This window comes from Pelodiscus sinensis, chromosome 16 (genome assembly GCF_052426305.1).
Source record: "Pelodiscus sinensis isolate ZL-2025 chromosome 16, ASM5242630v1, whole genome shotgun sequence".
Classification (NCBI taxonomy): domain Eukaryota; kingdom Metazoa; phylum Chordata; order Testudines; family Trionychidae; genus Pelodiscus; species Pelodiscus sinensis.
The window spans coordinates 37668750-37690246 of NC_143067.1; the positions used below are offsets into that span (position 1 = coordinate 37668750).

General features: G+C 39.9%; 1 protein-coding gene across 2 annotated transcripts in view; it reads left to right on the forward strand.

Moving 5' to 3' along the window:
- The window catches only part of RANBP17 (RAN binding protein 17), a 227169-nt gene that overhangs the window by 109433 nt on the left and 96239 nt on the right, over nt 1-21497 (forward strand). For both annotated transcript variants that reach the window (XM_089769552.1, XM_025181074.3), the window contains one exon: nt 13899-13972. In XM_089769552.1, coding sequence (XP_089625678.1) covers nt 13899-13972 — 74 coding nt within the window. The remainder of the gene's footprint in view (nt 1-13898; nt 13973-21497) is intronic.

The window sequence follows — 21497 nt, forward strand, 5'->3', positions numbered from 1 at the left end:
GATTTTATGGAGTCATGTGCAAGTTCTCCGTCCATTGAAATTAAAGAGAGAAGGGTTTCTAGTTACTTCAGTGGGAGAAGGGGGGGGGGGAGATACTAAATGGTCAAAGAGGGTTATCTGATGATTTAGCTTCCAGACTCTTGATATGTTGCTATAAAGGAGAATAATAATAAAGCTTTAAAGATCTGAGACAGAGAAAAAAAGGAAATTCTGAACTCAGCAGTGTCAGTTTAATCTTTTTGTGCTTAGACATCATAGCACATCCTGATGATTTGTCTGCTGAGCCCTCAGAAGTCTGAGAAATTGTACATGCGGCACCAATTTCTGTGCTCGGTAACACCTGTATAAATCTCTGTTTCAGTCAGTGGAGTTACTCCAGATTTACACTGATGTAAATGAGAGCAGAAATGAGCCATTCCATACTTGCTCCAATTCATTGAAATAAATGTGCTGGTTAGAGAACAAAGTGGAAGTCTTATTTGGGAATTGGTTTGCTTATGCATTTTGTGGCGGAAATGGCTGGTAATCAAAACATTTAAGAATGTAAAGTGAAAAAAACCCAATAAAGTGGAAGTTAAACTGATTCCTGTGTGGGCAGGGAGTTAGATGGGCATTATGAAGTGACTGAAAGAAAAGAGAGAAGGAATTGTAACACAAGTGGACAGCTCCTCCCTTATAAAAATAATGGGATAGTACTGGAGTGGCTTCTGTTCCCAGAAATAGAAAGAATTGTGTCTCTTGCTCTCGCTATTTAACAAGATTGTGCTCCCTGCAGATCAACCAGCACATAACAGCAAAATTTGTGTTTAAAATGTTTTTAAAACAGTTTTCTTCAACAGGAGAATACTCTGCTGGTCCTATTTCTGAGTAGCTGGCCTGCAATTATTCAGTCTGATGTGGTTTGATCAAATGTTGGCACTCTTCTGTTTGCTGTGTCGTTTCCCTGACTGTCAACACTAACAGTAACTCACAGGCCTCTGAATGTAGCCAAGAGAATTTACTTGACTCCACAGACCACTTGCAGCTATTGCCATTTATTCATGATGATTCTACAGTTAGTCTATGTCTACACTGCAGGCTTTTTGCACAAGAACTGTTTTGTGGAAGAGTTCTTATGCAAAAAATCTTGCACAAAAGCGCAAAAGAGGTGAGCTTTTGCGCAAGATCATCCATGTCAGTGTGGACGCTCTATTCCGAAAGAAAGCTCTGATGGCCATTTTAACCATAGGGGCTTCTTGCGCAAGAAATTCATGTTGCCTGTCTACACTGCCCTCTTGTGGAAGAGCTCTTGCGCAAGAGGGCTTATTCCTCAGGGGGAGAGGAATAACTTTTCCGGAAGAAGCCCCATTTTCCAACGCTATACTGTAAATTTACTTGCGCAAGAACACATGTTCAGTGTAGACAGCTGGCAAGTTTTTGCGCAAGAACAGTTGTTCTTGCGCAAGAAGCATGCAATGTAGACTCAGCCTTAGAGTTTGAAGTGCAAGAGTTTCTGTACATTAGCCAAACTAATTATTTGTTGTGATTCCCGGGTTCCATTCATGGTTGTGGCATTAATCAGCTGAGTGATCATTATTACTTTTGTAACCTATTTAAATATGGATATATTTATATTCACGATCCCTGCTGACTGAGCCACTACGGTGGATTTTTTGTTTTTCCCCATTCTCTACTCGCCTCAGGAGCTGCATACCCCATAATATCTATAGATTTTGAGGCTAAAATGTCTAGATTAGTCAATCTGCTAATCAATGCTTGATATCCATGTCATTCCCTTTTAGCCCTTCTAAAATACTTTACTCATCTATGGATCAGACCGTGTAATTCCCCTTACCTAACTCCCCACTGGCTTCCTCAGTTTAAACTCTTTGGGTGAACTCTTCATTCCATCAATGGCAAAACCCCCATGTACTTCAGCAGGGCCTGAATTTCACTCTTTCTTTGCCTTCCCCAATAAACGTAATTTTTAATAGCGTCTTTGGTCGTTTCTCTAGTGGCACCAACCTCAATAACTCCATGATTTCCTTTTCCTTCTGTCTCCCTGTCACCTGCCTGACCATGAAATGTGTGCCTAGTCCAAGTATGCCAGGCCCCTGCTCTCTCTTCATTTCTATCACTTGTTAATATCACACCAATTTTGTGCCCCTCCACGAATATTTATGTTAAGTTATGTCAGACACCTCACATTTTTGGTTTGTTCAGTTCCTTCACTGGGTTTCATAGTGGTTATGAATTCTTTTTTCACTTCCCTAAATTTTGAGCTCTTTTAGATAATAAATTGCCTTTATATTTGTATCTTGCTGAGCACGGGTGCAACATATACAGAAATAATACACACTAAGCCAGGAAGCCCTCTCTTATTCCAGGCAGTGGCGGCCTCAGGTAAAGTGAGTCTTAAAGCCACCTACTCACCCCACTTACTGCCATCTTAATCAGAGTAAACAATCTGCCCCATAACATCTCGATTAAATACGTTGATAGTGATGTTTGAAATAAATCTTGGAAGGAATTTAAGATCATGCGGCACGTTTATTAATATGCTATAAATAGTCAAAATAAATTGAGTAGGAATACTGCAAGTATATATGTAGCTTTATTTTGGGGGAGGGTGGGCATGATTATTCTTTATACATAATTAAAAATGAATTGATATTTCAGAAACATTATACAGAAAAAAATTGCATGGATAGAGCAATACTGAAGCCACTAATGTTTTAAAAATAGCAGGAAATGGAGGAAATTAATAATGGCAATACTTTGTAAATATTTATTCATCATAATAGACAGTTTAAAAGAATATATTGCTTAGCTTAATCATTTAGAAGACAGTCAGATAGAAAAGAACAAATGCATGAAAATAGCTGAGCACATTGACCAAAAAATAATACAGGATAAAAATAAAGGAAGCTAAAAGGTACATCAATTTGTACTTCATTTAGATGTAGTTCATAGTGGTTGTAGTAGGACAGAACATTATTTAAGAGCACTTTAATGAATTTAATAGATTCACGTGGAAGTACACAGAAAATGAAATAAGATTACATTTCATGTATTTCAAAATCTTTTTTTTCACCCAAGACATGCTTGCTTAGGTATCTCTAAATATAATTAATTAAAAATAGTAATACTGGGGGGGAGAAGGGTTTTGCTTCATGTAATATAAATACTTGTGATTATTATTGAAAATCCACTGGAAATTGTAGTTTTAACAATAAACTATTAGTTTTGAGGAATATAATTGGAAATCTATTATTCCATTTTATCAAAGTGGTTAGGAGGACATCTCTGAAAATACATTTTATTTATACTATTTTCCACATAAATTGTTTAACCAAATAATCTGCTAAATTTTGTATTCAATTGTATATTTTTTAAGAAAAGCCTACATAAAAAAGTTATTCTTGTGTATGCTGTTTAATATTATACATAATTCCTATCTTACCCTCAGAGGTCTGGTAAAGGGTCAGATTTTACCAATGTGGCTAATAGGACATAAATACAGACATTTCACATGGTGTACCATGTAAATGTAAACCTTTGTAGTTACAAGTTTTTGTAGCTGGAGAATTGTTTTAAAAGGCATGTAATTTATTAGCTATCAGTAGCTGCTTTATTGCCTTGCCGCGCTGCAGTAATAAATAAAAGAAAGTGAACTGATTTTACAAATGGCACACAAGGTGCACATTTTGTGAAAAAAGTCTTTTTTTAAAGAATTGGCATTAAATCCTTTTTTTGTGATGACAAAGAGGCTAAGAGTGCAAACTGTATTTTCTGTTTATCGAAAACAGAGTCTTTTTTTCTCGAGGGCATTTTTTCCTATGATCATCAAGGGATTTCAAAAGCAATAAAGTGTGGAATCATTGTTCGACTTGAACAGTATTAAAACTTAGGTTTTAATTTCAGTGAAGTAATAAGATTTGAACCTGTCTCACATTACAACACTGTAAGGCATTTAGCAATTGTATTTTAAAGGAGGTTTTTAAAATGCAGCTCACTTGTAAGCTAACTGTCTGTCTAGTAATTAATAGTTTCTGTTCAGCACAGGCTGTTTTGATCTTACTAGGAAATCTCGATTTTTGTTAATAACAAATTATAATTGTAAGAATGTTAATCCTTAATTAGTTTAAATCTTCAGGTGTTTTTTTCCTCCTTTCTGAGGATGATTTTAAAATGAAGACAAATAGAAAAAAGTGATGTTACAGCCATCTGTAAATTTCAAGAAATTTTATTTCCTGATTAACAGCCTACTTCAGCCTCCTGCCAAAAATGAAAAAAGTATCTTATGCGCACAAACCACTTGTAAATCATGAATATTAATTACTTTTATACAGAAGTACCTATAGGAAACTGTGCATAAAAAAAGCTACGTATTCCCTGTACTCATATGTTGACACCTAGAACATTGAGACTTACTTGCACAGTTTAGCAAGTGACAAAGATTTAAAGTGTGTGTGTGTGTGTGTGTGTGTGTGTGTATATTTCTTTAGATATGTTTCTTGAAAACATATTGGCTAATGAGACGGTATTTACCATTGTGAATAGCACTGGAAAATAATTACATGCAGTTAAAAAAAGTTTGCACAAAGATGCATGTTCAAAACAACCATCAATGTTTAACATTTGAGAATGAGCTATGACCTTTCATGATGATTTTGAACAGTAACTGCCTCCATTAGCCATAAGGTTTGTTTCTTTATTTTAGTAGATGGCCTAGATTGTAAATATTAGAGGATCTAAAATAAATCAACACATTATCCTAAGGATACAAAATGTAAGAGCTATTTGTGGTTGGAACCCTTTGACAGATAGTTTGGATGAAGCAGATGATTGCCCGCCTCTCGTATCTGGCCTCCATTGCTATGCCTGCAGGCAGTTTAGTGTTATAGTTGTATATTGATGTCAGGGTTACTACTGAGTGGCTAGCAATGACAGATGTCTATAATTACAGGCAATGCTTCCAGTATTTCAGAAGAGCCAGCCTATGTTGAACAATTATCTTATTTCTAGCTTGCCAAAGAGTGTTGTTCAAATTGCTGGTATTAGCGATGGGGACTGTAACACCTCTCCCAATGCCTTGGGATAAATGTGCAAAAATCAGTCAGATATATAACTTAAATACAAATCTTTTTAAAACCAGTGTTACTGGTAAGGTTCAAATACTCAGGGTTTGATGCTGAAAGGCGCTTAGCACCTGCAGCCTATTCAGATCAATGGAAATTGCACATGTTGAATGCTTCTTCGAAATAGATCTTTGTCATTTAAATGATTATTTTATTATTTACGTTCATGTGGCAGAATCTTAAAGTATAGTTAGATATGCATGCATTACATTTTATAACTTGTATATCAAAGTTCTGAGTGTGCATTTAGATGAAGTTAAGCACTTTCAGTAGAATTTAATTTACCATCCTTTTGATGGCTATAACTGCAAGTAGGAATGTAACCCCTTGAGATCACTAGTTTTATCTAAATGTCTTTCCCTTTGTAGTTTTCTGATTGAAGTGAAATTTGCGCTCGTGTCCATATAATATTGGTTAAACTCAATCATTAGAGGTTATCTAAGTAGTATTTAGGTTTTCCATTAAATGCCTGCATATGAAACTTGAATCTCTGATAGAGTGCTGATGGCCTCCCGGAAACTGCTTCCACAGCGTGGGACACTGAAAACCTATGAATTTAGGCAAGAAGGAGAGAGAGGCATGGCACTGACATTAATAGAGCTTTTGATGAGAACCACTAATATTTGATCAAAGGTTCGCCAAAATGCATATTCTTAAACAGATGGAGGATAGAAAAGAGAGGAGAGTGAGAGAATGCAATGTAAAAATTAATACAAAGTATTATTTACAAATTAACAAATTTACAAATTACATATATTTAAGTGATTTAACCAGGTGCTTAGATTTAAGCAAATGCTTAAATACTTAGCTAAACGAAGGCTTAATAGATCAATTAAAATGTCTAGCGAAAAAAGAGAATGAAAAATTATCTTCAATAAGATGAATCTTTGACAGACCATGGATACATCTTGTATATTGACCATCTAAAAAACCTTTAAACTAGTGACTGCCAGTATCTTCAGTTACAGCAAGTGTAACCCTTTCAATGCTTAAGGATTCAGTATTTTGCTTAAATATTGAGCATCATAATTCTTTTTATGATTGTTAAACCAACGAATGGACAGAATGGAATTTGCTCTGTAGTCTTTTTACACTGGCTTCTTACTGCTATTGTTAGGATACATTTTTTTAGCACCATTGTGTAGAAGCAGAAAGGTCACTCTGCATTAATTTTCCGTTTCAGAGTGAACTCCTGCTTAGCACTGCTGCTTACTTTTCAAGCTCTCAAACCATGAGGGCCAGCAATATTGGATTTTTTTCTCTATCAACAAAAAAAGAAAACTTTGTACAAATAATATTGTGCCTCTATTTGGGCTATACCCATAATCCCAGGGCTGGACCAGCAGCAGTCCCAATAATTACACTCTAAAAGCATCAGAAATGTAAATCCACTCTCCAAAGAAACTCCCTATTCTCCTCGAATGGAAAGCCTGGATACAACAGAGACTTTGGCAAGAGATTGGAAATATCAAAGGAAAAGAAGTGGGATTTCACTCCCCATTTCAGAGAAATGTGATTAAATAAAAAGCAATTTCCATTAAAAAAGAAACGTTTCTTTTAAGTGGGAAGTGTGTAGTGCATAGACACTTCATATGGACAGGTGGGGAATTTGCCATCCTGGCACCATGGTTTCCTGGGAATCCCCTTCCTCCAAGTAAGCTAGTAGAAATGAAATGCTAGTAGGAATGGAATGCTACTGTGATGGTAGCATTAAGTGCTGATATCATCAGAATGTGTGCAGATGATCATATTGTTTCTGTTATGATAGAACATTCCCCCAGTATTGTGGGGAAAGCATCCTTGGTGTTGCCATTGAGTCAGAGGGGTGTTCATGTGTACAGGCAGTCCCCGACTTACGCGGATCCGACTTATGTCGGATCCGCACTTACGAACGGGGCTTTCTCGCCCCGGAGGTCGAGGTGGCGGATTGCCACCGTCTCCAGCAGACCAGGGGCAGACCGTCTCCAGCAGACCAGGGGCACCGGGCGAGTTCCCGCGCTTCTGAGGCTTTGCCAGAGCAAAGCCTCAGAAGCGCGGGAACCCGCCGCTGCTGCGGCTTCAGTCCCGGTGCCTGTGGTCTGCTGGGGACCGTCCCCAGCAGACCACAGGCACCGGGACTGAAGCCGCAGCAGCGGCGGGGTCCCGTGCCTCTGAGGCTTTGCTAGAGCAAAGCCTCAGAGGCGCGGCACCCCGCTGCCGCTGCGGCTTTGCTCCCGTGTCCCTGGTCTGCTGGGGGGGGGGGGGGGCGCAGCTAGTGTGCCCCCCTCCCCCCCCCAGCAGACCAGGCTTTTTTTTTGGACCCTGGGGCAGAGCAGCTGGGGCCTGCCGATTGGTCCTGCAGCGCCGCTCTGGGCACTACTGGACCAACCCGGCAGCACCCCAGCTGCTCTGCCCCAGGTCCTGATTCAGCCGCTGCTGGTCAGTTTCAGCAGTGGCTGAATCAGGACGCCTGGGGCAGAGCAGCTGGGGTTCTGCTGGGTTGGTCCAGTAGCGCCGAGGAGCGGTGCTACTGGAGCAACCCAGCAGCACCCCAGCTGCTCTGCCCCAGGCGTCCCCAAGTCAGCCGCTGCTGAAACTGACCAGCGCTGACTACAGGAAGCCCGAGGCAGAGTTGCTCTGCCCTAGGCTTCCTGGAATCAGCCGCTGATCAGTTTCAGCAGCAGCTGACTTGGGGAAGCTTGGGTTCTTAAGTTGAATCTGTATGTAAGTCAGAACTGGCGGTCAGTTTCAGCAGCGGCTGAATCTGGATGCCAGTTCCGACTTAGATACAGATTCAACTTAAGAACAAACCTACAGTCCCTATCTTGTACGTAACCCAGGGACTGCCTGTACATATGTATAGTATGCTCACTGATACTACTGCTGAGTTCCAATCATGGTATCCTGATTATTATAATCACAAACTACTATTTTAAAATGTCATTTTATAGAATGCTTGTGCAAGGCAAAGGATATCCTTTTATTTCCATTAAACTTGATATCATCTGGTGTAAAAATGTAATGTGCTATTCATGTCATCGCTACATTCCTCCTCTGTTAGTTGGGGGGACAGGTGGCAACAAATGAGAGAATAATGCTTTGATGCCCTCTAGAAGGTTACCTCGTCCCCTGTTTTCCACACATTTTTATTTGAAAGTTATTCATAAATACTATTTTGCTTTCCACTCCTCCCTCCCATACTTGTATCATATATTTTCCTAAGGTGGAGAGCTAAATGTGCAACTAACGAGGAAATGGCTTGCCTCACTACTCACCATATTCTATTGATCTGGTCTGTGAGCTGGAGATCTATTTAAGACGAATCCCTGACCATGTTGTAGCTGTTCAGGGATAGAGGTGTTTGTGTGGCATAGTTCAGGACCTGGGCAGTGTTCTCTTCTTTGTGCTCAGACAAGTAAATGAGTTTGGAAAGCTTGAATTATTATCTCAGTCCCTTCTCATTACTGTCTTGGATGACAAGCAGGATAACTGCCAATACCTTGACCTGTTAGGAAGGGAACTTGGCAGCTCTGACCTCTTTTTTTTCAATATGTAACATGTTATTTTTCTCATATTTTTTTTAAAACAACCATTTGGGATCTCATATTTTCAAAGTAAATTGAAAGAGGATTTAGAAGTTCACTTCCTGTAGATATTACTGGGAATTGTGGATCCAAATCCCTTAGGTAAACTGGACATTTCAGACATGCCTAAAACTATATTCTGACATATGCATTTTTCAGATTTTCAGAAGCTCCTAAAGATCAAGCCATGCATTTAGGTGTCTACCTTAAGCGCTCAGCTCCTGACCTGTGATGTAGTAGTAAGGTATGTAGAGAGAGGGGCTGGCTCCACTGGCCTTTCACACTAAGGGCAAGATTCCAAACTAAGGGCTTGGTAGCGACCAGCATATGGCCCAGCATATGCACCAAACGCCAAGAAGATGTGTGCAGCATATGCTTGAGGAAAGCTCATACAGCTCCTTTTTGGATGAATAGTAAAAGGTTTTTCAAAGTAGTTCCACATCCCATTTCACCCATCTCCTGCATTAATGTCATAGTTCAGGGATCAGCATGCACCTGTTACCAATCGGTTCCTACCCAGCTGGCTTAAAAATTGTAAAGGCCTGGATTTGCCCTTAGTATCTGATGACAAAATACTTTAATGTTGGGTTTTACATTAGTACTTGTTCACTGTAGCAAAGCCTGAAGAGCTTCAGCAAATTATAACATCTTAACCATTTATTGTGTGTCTAAGGGTAATAACTTTACTGTAGTTTTCTAAAGATTCATTATCCAGAATGTTAATTCATTATAACAGCTTTTATGAAACATATAGAATCAACATTTTCTTGTGTTTTCTTATTTGCACAGTGTGAGAGATTCATTGCTCTGTTTTAATTTGTTTCATGTGGTGCATTTGAGTACATTCCATACAGCGCTGTTATTGAATTTCTGTGACTGTCATTATATAGCCATACAACCTTTAGGAACTCATATTCTGAGTTTCCCAGTTCTGTAATCTGTTTCACATTTAAGGATTGACATAATTACCGTAGCTTCTTCAGAGTTATAATGGTAGTTCCAAAAGATAAAGCTTAAACATATCTAGGGCCAAAAGATTGCATGAGGATAGAGCAATAAAACTTTAATTTTTACAATGCTTGCTATATTATTTCTCTATATTTTCTTAAACTATAATTAAGTTCAACTGAGTTGCTTCATAAAATTTTGTCTCTGCACATGTATTTATGTCTCTCTCCTTTTTTTCCTCCCTCCCTGTTTTGTAATGTAGCACATAAACTTCAAATTAGTTGGGGGGGGAAAGAGTAGCAATATATAATTTGAGTAGCTGATGAATTATTGTGTCCTTTTGATCACAGATTGTGATCTCACCTGTTCACAAGCTCAGCTATTGTCTTTTGTACACCTCTAAGTACTAAGTTACTGTTATCGGAACAGATAAGGAAAGCATATTTTGACACTTGTTCACAACATCCTCATCCTGCACATGCTCCGTTCCCTCTGACAATATTCTTCATTTACTATCCAGTTTTACTGTGCTGGTCGCATACCATCCCTTTACTATCGTACCATTTTTCTGTTGCTTGATTAATGTTTTATCTGTCACTTGCTTACTGTGTGAAATCATACGAACAAATGTCCTAGTCAGTGCTTCCTTTATACAGTCTTCTACATGTGTGGCAACGAAGGAGTTTCTGTCAATGTAGGGCGAAGTTACCACATGTCCATGTTTTCATCCCATCCAGCATTAAATTAGGAACCTCAAAACTTGATGTTTCATTTTCTTACTGTGTTCAATTGCACTGTGATGTTGCAACATGACTGCACAGATCAATAACCTGATGCTGGGTCAGCATTTGAAGTTGCAGATATTGGGGCCAGCTGGGTTGGGAATAAGTGTCTTCAAAACAATGGCAGGAAATTAATTATTCCTTTGGCAGTTTCCTTCCAATTCATTATTAATCCTGTCACAAATGTAAGCATTATAAAAGGGACTGAATGCACCAGAATTGGTGCAATATTTCTTAAGATCTGTATCTCATGCAGATGAGTCACCACACAATTCTTCTGTGGCCCAACCCAACTGAATACGTATAGGGCACCTATAATTAACACAATGAGAAAAGCCAAATTAATCTGATTCAATTTGAAATTGGAAGTTGAAAATGACGGCACTTGTGGAGCTGATGCCACATCACCCAGAGGCCCAATTGGCAAAATGTACACTTTGCCCCTTGAATATGTTCCATACTATGCTGTTAAAATTTTGTAACTCGTGTGTCCAAACATAATCGCTGACTAAGGACTTTTTTCCAAACTCCAAGAAACTGGTATTTTACGATGTTTACAGTCTGTTGCCATGGAGGCAAAAACTATAGAGTTTCTTAACACAAGAGCATATTTTGTTGTTGGTAACAATATTACAATAGGGCTGCGTCTAGACTGGCATGATTTTGCAGAAATACTTTTAATGGAAAAGTTTTTCCGTTAAAAGTATTTCCGCAAAAGAGCGTCTAGATTGGCATGGATGCTTTTGCACAAAAAGTGCTTTTGGGCAAAAGCATCCATGCCCAGTATAGACGCGCTTTTGGGCAAGAAAGCTCCGATGGCCATTTTAGCCATCGGGCTTTTTTGCGCAAAAAATTAAGGTGCCTGTCTACACTGGCCCACTTGCGCAAGTATTCTTGCTCAAGAGGGCTTATCCCTGAGCGGGAGCGTCAAAGTATTTGCACAAGAAGCACTGAATTCTTACATTGGAATGTCAGTGCTCTTGCACAAATTCAAGCAGCCCATGTTGACAGCTGGCATGTTTTTGCGCAAAATCTTGCCAGTCTAGATGCACCCCATGTGTATAAAATTTTGTAGTTTCAGAACAAACCTGAAATCTGACTCTGTAGTTGATTCATATCTCTAATGCTGTATAAGGGTATTGCAATTTTCCTCTGGAAATAGCAAATCTTAATATTTGTCTGAGATGAAAAAAGTTACTGGGTTACGGGAAGAAAGCTAACTTAAAATGTAGCATAATTGCACTATAGCATTCTCTACAGCATAGGTGGAGAAGGAATTGCACGTGTGTGAGAAATATCAGAACACAGCAAAATATGGTTTTGTTTATATGTTTGTGTGTGTCTGTAAAAGAGAGAGAGAGAGAGAGAGAGAGAGAGGTGGTGCTGGCAGTGACATCTATCCTTAAGGTTACCTAATACTTTTTTATATCTGTATTACTTAGTTGAAATTGAGTTTTAACTACTTCATTATCTACTCGCAAATTTGTAAAAGATTCATGTCATCTTATGAAATGTGTAGTAGTTTTATAATGAGCACTGTATTCATACACTGACTTAAAATGACCCTGTCACATGTGAAAACAAATCAGATTGTTGCTGTTAATGAGCTTTTCAATTTACTATTCAGTGGATCAGATAAGTAGATTTAAGACGTAATGATCCTGTTTAGCACTCAAGCTTGGCTGTCAGATTCTAGTAGTTGAAGAAAATCCTCAGGGACAAAAGCGTTGACACAGTTCTTGATGGGATAATGGGAATCAAAGCTAATGGATGATAAAAGGAGTAGTAAGACTTACAAGGATAATTGTGGATTAAAGCACTGCTCTTTGTCAACATTGACTGCTGTTCCAGTATTTTATTTGGTAAACTCTGATGTGGTGAAAGCCTGGTTTGACAACAGAACATGATGCTAATACAGCAGGTGAGGCATTTCCTATCACAGGAAGGAAAACATCTGAATATCAATACATGCTAGTAAGGAATACAAACCTTTCTGGTGAAAAGAGCTGATGTGCAAAATGTAGAAAACAGATAGCGGTTAAAATTTTCAAAAAAAAATAGACAGTATACCTTGTTTCAGTGGCATAGTATTTACAGCTTAAGAACCGGAATGTGTGTTTTGAATAGTAAATATGTATGTATACATTGTAAATTATCATTCTTTAAATATTTAGCATTACTTTTTTCAAGGTATATGGAGAGCTTGCACAGTCTTTTCAAGGTATATGGAGAGCTTGCACAGTGGAATTTTAGTATTCCACTTGTCCAGTTCACCAAAGATTTTGTCGCAGTATGATCGTCTATTAAAATTTTACTATCTCAGTTATAGAAGAAATTGGATTTTGTCATGATTTTATTGCATTCCAATATGAAATCTGTAGGATATAAAAACATATTTAGTTATAGAGTTAAATGCTGGCATTTCCTAGGAATGACTGGATGGGAGGGCATCACTATCAGCAGTGGAAATGGGAGTAAACAAGTATGATATTCTACCAGAAGTATTGAATATCTATAATTCATTGCAATGTATAAGTGTCAACAGTAATGTTTCAGAATAAAATTGGCAGCTAGATGGCACCAGGCTTTCATCATTGGGTGGCTTAGGTTACACATGTTGTGACTTTGGTGATCTCATCCTAAATCTTAGTGTATACTTGTCCTAATCACATCGTATGACAGAATTTCCTACTACTTTCTCTTCTGGGATTTAGGATTAAAATAGAAATACTTCAGGACTGAACTGAAATGCACTGATTGGTAGAATTGTGTTTGGCCCAGGTCTTTAATGAAAAGTAGAGGTGCTGTAGCTCAACATGAGGTGCATTGACAGAGGGAATTGGTGCTTGGCAATTGCTCTGTCTCAGATTCTAGTCGATTCTTAGATTCCATCAGGTAATTACAATGTCCTGGACCTGGAATGAACCACACAACTCAATGTCTTCAGGTTACTTGGAAGGGAAGGAGAAGCCCACAGTGGAAAAGCCTACTAGGGAAAGCCTAGTTCAACTTGATTATGTGAACGAAAATGCAGCAATTTACCAAATGTAAGCTAAAGTTCAGGGGTGACATTTACACTGATGCCACTAAGGCTAGATAGAGATTGGTGAAAGGTATTGCTTTGCTGCACCCGATTGAGGCTGTTTATAAAGCCCCATTATCTCCCTGAGAGGTACCTGAACCACCATTGAAACATGTGCATGCTTCTCCAAAGTATTTATAATTTCAGTTTGATAGGATATTGTTAACTATGGGTGAGTGAAAATCTATTAGCCCCAAATTCCTGAATCATTGCCTTGGAGGATAAGAGTCATCTATACCCATGATTTAGCCCAGGCCAGATGAACTGAGTGAGTAACCTTCATTCATGCTTGTGCCCTTTTTGCTGCATAAACAGACTGTGGAAGGGTTAGTGTATTTTTGAAATAACACTTTAATACTTGTAAATGTCTATAATGTGTTACTATTTAAATGTTTGTTTTCAGGTGTATGCCCGAATGTCAGAAGTCTTAGGAATAACAGATGACAACCATGTTCTAGAAACATTTATGGCAAAAATGTGAGTTTATGCTTGAGTTCTATTCTATACATTTTTTTGTATTCTTTTCAATGTTTATCCATAATGAAAGTTTAAATTTTTCAAATCCCCAGCTGAATTCAATGAGACAAATTCTAGGTGCTTTCATAAAAAGTTTTAACATTTAAGACCTTAAGTAAAATGTGTAAGTCTAGGTGCCACTGTAGAAAGTGACTTTAGACTCCTAAATGCTTCCAGTCGATGGGAATTAAGGTCTTAAGTGCCTAAATCACTTTTGAAAATGGGATTGAGGAGCCTAGACCGTCGAGACTCTTTTGAAGTATTGGCATTGGTCATTCTGATCTTCAGTGTGTGTGCGTACGCATGCTCCACACAGATGTATCCTTTTATTCTGTGGCTTAGCCTGCTTTCTTGTCACTTGCACACTGGTAACAGCCAGGAAAGAAATCAACCAAACTGAAGTAATTTCATTCTCTTGGTGGCATCTTATCCTTATCTCCCCAGTTAGCTACTCTCCTCATTATGGTATAGATACTGAGAAGTGAGCACTAGATCTTGCTTGTAGTCACTCCAGAATTTTTCAAGAGAGGAGAGTTGGAAGCTCACTGGATGGAGCAGAATCCCTCCCTTAAGAAAATTCAGATTCAGACAAGGATGAAACCATTGAAGGCCATGATCTGTGAAGCAGCTGAGGGAGATTATAACCAACAACCCTCTCTTTTTTGGTACTTGCCTGAATAAATTAATTCTGCCTAGCATTGCAGTGTTAAAATGGATAAGGAATACATCTAAAAATGATCAGATATCTTCATATCTTTTCCCAGACACCCGCTGTGGTGTTCTGGGACATACACTTCTTTTTCTCCTGTTCAGCAAGCCCCAGCAAAACCTCTACATTTTGGCTTTTGCAAGTTCTATTCTGTATTTCTGCCTGTATCTATGGATTCCCTTGAGACAGACAGGGTTTCCTCCGAAACTGAGGTTTAATCCCAGAAGCAAGCCAAAGGAGTAGGAATATCTGCTCCAAAATCTGAAGAACCCCAGGAAAACACTGATTCTAAAGGTCTCCCTGTGTTCCTGGGAATGGAGAAGGAAAAGGGCAATTTTCCTTGCTATCTCTCCCAAATTGGCTTTCTCTAAATCTGGTCTAGGTAGACTTACAAATGGTTTTCAACAGGGTGTTTTCATTGCTAGGAAAACATCCTATTAGAACCTTAAGTTCTTTTTCGGGTGCTTCCTCATGTCCATTCCTCAATAGGTGGGTGTGCTCACCACATGCACCGGTACCAGAAGTTTTTCTCTCAGCAGTACCCATAGAAGAGCAACACTAGCAATCCCTGGAGTGGCTGCTCCATGGTGTGGTATAAGGAGTGGCACCAGTATCCACCTCAGCCTCCCTGAGGGAGGCCATTGCAAGCCCCCTGCACTCAGTACCTCAGGAGGATGCTATGGTGCGTCAGGAGCTTCCGAAGCAGGTAGCAACTAACCCGAGGCAGTAGGCAGAGGAGCTTGAAGAACCTGCGAATGCGCTCTTCGATGTGTTGAGCTCCTTGGCACCAGTTCGGGTGGCCCTGCCCTTGATTGGAGGTTCTCAAACAATCACCACAGCCCTGTGGCAGAACCCCTCCCCTCTTCTGCTTATCTCCAAAAGGGGTGAGAGGAAATACTTGGTCCCAGCCAAGGACCATGACTATCTCTTCTCCCACCCCTCCCCAAACTCCCTGGCTGTAGAGGCAGGGCAACCAGAGGCAGCACCTAAGGACGAAAACTCCTTGAGAGTGGACTTGTTTGGTAGATTTATTCCTCCTCCAGTTTACAGTTGCGGGTGGCTAACCACCAATCCCTCCTTGGCAGCTACGGTTTCAACCTGTGGCAGGCCATGACTGTGTTAGAGGACGTGGTCCCATAGGACTTGAAGAAGGAATTCAAAGCTCTCTTGGAAGAGGGAACAGTAGCAGCCAGAGCAGCCTTGCAGGCTGCTTCTGATGCAGTGGATTCAGTTGCTTGCATGATGGTGTCTGCCATTGGTATGCATCAGGCATCCTGGTTCCTCCTGTCTGGTCTGTCTTTAGAGATGCAGCAGACTCTCCAGGATCTCCCTGTCTATGGCTGTGCTCTCTTTGCTGAACAGATTCAAAATCACGCAGGCTTAAGGACTCCTGTATTATGCTCAAGACCCTGGGGTTGTACATTCCTGCCCCAACTCAGAAAGCACTTCAAATCCTTGCACCCCACCAGTCAGGATAACAAACTCCAACAAGAGCCGCCTGCCAGAAAGAGCGAGGGTTACAAGCACAGGCTGAGTTAATTCTCAGTTCCTCCCTGGGTTTGCTCCTCCTGCCCCAAGCAAGGGGCAAAGAAACTATTTATCCAGTCTCGTGTTGGACCGATGGGTCCTAAGTATGATTTCCCAGGGTTATATATACTCCAGTTCCTCACTGCCCCACTACTGCCCCCCATCCCTTTTCAGGGACCCTTCTCACAAGAGCCTTCTTGTGCAGGAGGTTCAGGAGTTGTTACAGATGGAGCAGTGGAAGATATTCTGCCCCAATATCGAAACAAGGATTTCTATTCCAGATATTTCCTAATTCCAAAGGCCAAGGGAGCCTGCGGCCCATCTTGGATCTGAGAGGCCTCAAAGTTTATCTGCAGAAACTCAAGTTTTGCATTGTCTCCCTGGCCTCGATTATCCCCACCCTAGATCCAGGAGACTGGTATGCCGCTCTCAACCTGAAGAACGTTTACATTGACGTGACAATTTTCCCTAGATGCAGACATTCCCTCTGCTTCATGGTGGAACCTTTCCACTACCAGTTTACAGTCCTCTCCTTTGGCCTGGCCACAGCGCCAAGGATATTTACCAAGTGTATGACTATAGTGGCAACCTACCTCAAATATAAGGGAATACAGATTTACCCTTATCTCGACAATTAGTTGGTCAAGGGCAGCTCAAGGTCCCAGGTCCAATACAGCATCCCGGGCCTCCTGGTCTCCTGCAGGTCGTTGGGACTCCTAGTCAATGACAGAATGTCCACGTTATTACCAGTCCAGAAGATAGAATTCATCAGGGCGGTGCTTGACTTGATTTGTGCCCATATGTTCCAATTGCCTGGACCTACTGTTGCAGGATCAAGGTTGACTTCTGCCTTCCAATCTCATGTCCCTACAACTTTCAGCATGGATGCTCTGTAGTTAAATGAGGAAAACCACACCAGCTTGTACGAGGTTCAGCAGGTTCTCCTAGGAAGCAGAAGCTGTCTACATGCATAACGTATAAGGCAAAGTGGATGAGGTTCTCCCATTAGGCTTCATAGCATAGTATCTCGCCAGGTCCTGCTCCGGTCCAGGCTGTCCTCAACTACCTGCTGCAACATAGGAACAGAGGGGTGGCGCACTCCTCCAGCCGAGTGCACCTAGGTATTATCTCTGCTTTTCACAAGCTGATCCAAGGGCAGATGGTCTTCTCCTATGACATGACAGTGAGATTCCTGTAGTGCCTTAAGAGTCTCTACCCTCAGTTTCAGGACTCAGTCCCACATTAGGACCTCAACATAGTCCTCTCCCAGCTCACCAAACGACTCTTCAAGGCCCTTGGTTCTTGCCTGTGGTGTTCTGGTAACAATGAGATGGATTTCAGAGATCAGAGCCCTAACTTCAGAATCCCTGTACATGGTCTAATTCAAGGTCACGGTCCAAGTGCAACCACACCTGGCCTTTTTACCAAAGGTTGTTTCCATCTTTCACATCAATCAGTATATGTTCCTACCAGTCTTCTGCCCAAGCCTCATGGGTTAGCAGAAGAGTGGCGGCTCCATGCTATGGAAATCAAGAGGGCCTTGGCATTCTATCTAGAATTCAACTTGGAGAGTATCAAGTCTTTCTGCAGCTCGATGTAGCTCCTTGTGACCACTACCAGTAGAACGAAGGGCCTGACAGTGTCTGCTCAGCAGCTTTCCAACTGGATCACTTTCTATATCGGAATGTGTTAAGTGCTCACAAGGGTCCCTTGTCAGCCCATAGTCCAAGCTAACTCGAGTAAGACTCAAACCTTGTTGGCAGCCTTTTTCGTGTGAATATGCCAATTCACAAAATCTGCAGGGCCACAATGTGGTCTTCAGTCCACATGTTTACGTCTCATTATGCCAGTACCCAGCAGGCCAGAGACAACCCTTGGGTTTGGCAGAGTTGTGCTACAATCAACATGGCTTTGAACTTCTACCTTCCACCAAGGGTACTGCTTGGAGTCACTTCTCCTGGAAGGGACATGAGCAAGCACTCGAGGAAGAAAAGACATTTACCTTTTTGTACCTGGTGTTCTTTGAGATGTGTTGCTCATGCCCCTTCCACATCTCCCTCTCCTTCCCTGCTGTCGGAGTTTCTGTCAAAAAGAAACTGAGGGTAAGGGGAGCACACAGCATATATACCGAGTCATAGAGGTACCACTCCAGGAGTCGCTAGACTACAACTACTCCCCTATTGGTACAGCTGAAGGAAAAATTTCCAGCACCGGTACATGTGATGAACACACACATCTATTGTGGAATGCAGATGAGCAACACATCTCATAGAATCCCTTTTCCAAACAGGTAACTGTCTTAGTAACCGTGATCAGTTGATGCAACACTAAATACAACTGGCCTGGTCTAGTGTGACTACAAATGTATTTAACATTCTATAAGTTAACATGACTTCCCCAGATCATTTTTTACCATGGCTTAATTTCCTAGTGAAGACAAGAACTAAATGGCTTTCTTTCACCAAGACAGAGTATGCTGTTATTGCTTGTTTTAAGAAAACTCTTACACATCAAACCTAATGTTTCTCTAAAGAAACCCTAAGAGCTAGAGTTGATCAGAAAAATATTTGTTCTGGGGCCTACACAATTCTATGCTGCGTATTATTTTTATTTTTATTTCTTTTTCTTTTTTTAATTATTTTTTCTTTCTCAAGTTCCAAAAACCTCAAGACATTTGTGTTTTCTCAGCCTACCCTTTGCACCCCTATGCAGGGTGTGGGAGAATAGCCAATCTGATGAGTCAGCACAACAGAGGAGTATTGAGGAAAGAAGAGACTTTTCTCAGCTGACTATCCTGTGTGTTTTGAAGGCAAATTACAAACAATTCCCCATAAACATTTCCCATGTTGTATTTTTTTCTCCTTTCCCATTGTTTGTAAATAGGCTTGGCAGAATGAAATTTTTGTATCATTTTGAAGGATAATATCAGTGCTTAAGTGAAATTATGTAAGCATTTTTTTATTTCTGTCCATTTTAATTTTCACAGTTTTGGAAAACTTTGTGTGTGTCAGACAGTGGTAGAGTCAAGCCAATAAATAATTAATAACATCAGATATGAGATTTGAAAAGTTAAAGCTTTATAACACACATTGTCAATATCACATATCAAAATATACAAAATAAGTATCTTTAAATGAAACTCTAAGTTCACAAGATGCATTTAGCTTACTTTATCTATCTATAAATTCCTGTTATTTCTGAAAATATTTTTGTCAGTTTGTGAATATAACAGTGAAATCTGTTTATTGACATTAACTGATAAAAATCTAATCCTTCCAAGCCTATTTTAAACGGTCTCTGACTTGACTTGATTGATTGTAGTGTGATTGGGGCAGGAATCATGTCAAGTTTTCTTATCTATATGATTCCATTAATAAATAATAATAAAAACATTGTTTCCAAGAGGTGAACAAAGCTGAAGGTGTGTCCCATCCTGCCAGAATAAAAATACATTCCACTGTCATCCAGTATACTGCTATTAAGAACTCTGATCTATACTGAACAGAACAAGCCACAGAAAACCAAATTAGTTTTTCCTTTGCCTGTGCATGTGTTTCCTGTGACTTGGTCAGCCAGAAGAGAGATCACCCTTAATGAACACTTGTCCTGCCATTTCTGGAAGCAGCACTGGGCAGGAAATTAGGCTAACCTTTATTCTTTGAATTTAAAGTGGAATAAAACTAGGAATCAGAGGAGGGGGCCATTGTATTGTCTATAGATGCTTCAGTATGGCTGTCTTTCCTTCTGTTGCTACCAATGAGATGAAAACTTTGTGGCCTGTGCCCTATGACCAACTCACAGAAAACCAATTAAGAGGTAAGAAGATAAGTGATACATACATTTAATTTTGTTCTCTGTGTCTTTGCATAAGCAGTATAAACTAAGTGTGTATATACTTAGCATTTTAATGCCATCTCGGACCCTTCTGAAAAAGTTTAAAAACCAATGCTAGTTCTTGATGACATTCTGTATTTTGCTCATTTCTCTTCATGATTTATTACATTTATATGAAAATACTATTTTTGTTTATCAATTGTTCTTTGACTGCACTGGAGATAATTTTGGTGTCATCAAAGGAGCATTATCAAAGTGGAGACTAAGCAGTAAATCGGGTGGGAAACCTTTATGGGTCAGAGACCGCTGACCCACAGAAAAATCAGTCATGGACTGCACACAAGTGAGAAGTAAAAAAACCCAACAGCCCTCACTGACGTGGCTCCCAGATTCACCTTGCACACCCGAGCCTGGGGGGGCAGGTCAGTAAATTTGTGTGCGCCAGCCCCATGGAGGGGTGGCAGAGATGCTGGAGTGCCAACATGGGCTCCCGAATGCCAGAGGGGGGAGCCCCAAGTCTTGGGGGCTGCAGGTGCCCCACCACTGTAGTAAATAGTATTATAATATTACACAGATCTATTTTCTGTGCCTCTTTTTATGTCCCTATCCTTTCAACTTTTTACTTAGCAGCAGTAGTGTGCTTAGTGTAAAGCTGAACTAGAGTCCATACTAGTATACTGACCCGGCAAATAAAATCTTATGGGTCAGTCCTGACTGGCAACATTTCACTTGCTTTATTTCTAGGCTTAATCTGAGCAAGTTCTGCCATTTGTGCCAAATAGGCTACATGTTTTGTATATGGACACATGATTACACTGAATTTACCAGTCACTTTCTTTTGCGAGCCAAGTCAATCTCTTAACCCAGATCTGTAAATGAGAAAGCCATTAGCTCAGTGCACAAGTTAGACCCATTGATCTTGCTCTTTACCATGTAAGAAAAATGTTAACACCCATCTATTATATATTTTGAAAAGTTTGTGGATTTGTTGTGCAAAATAAAGTCATGCTCCATGATTACCTACAGATGCCACATTTTGCATAAACAATCCTGCCACTTAAATTAGCTCTATGCACTACTTTTTATAGCGGAATATACTGAGTGAAAGGTTTAAATAATTATTTTTGTTATTCATTGGAAAAAAGTCATGACTATTATGATTAGAGTTCATAAAAAATATTTGCTAACAACATTAAAATTGAGTCATCTATTCAACTATCATTTTAGTGCAAAGAAAATTTTTACTGTTACAAATCACAAAATAATTCAAATTAGTTGCGGAAAGAGTCATGGAAGCTTTACGAGTAGCTGATTCAAATTTACTATGGATGGTAATTATTCAATAAAATGAATAATGTTTGAAGTTGAAATCCTACACATTTAAAACTGTTCCTTTTCTTCCCTTTTGCAAGCACA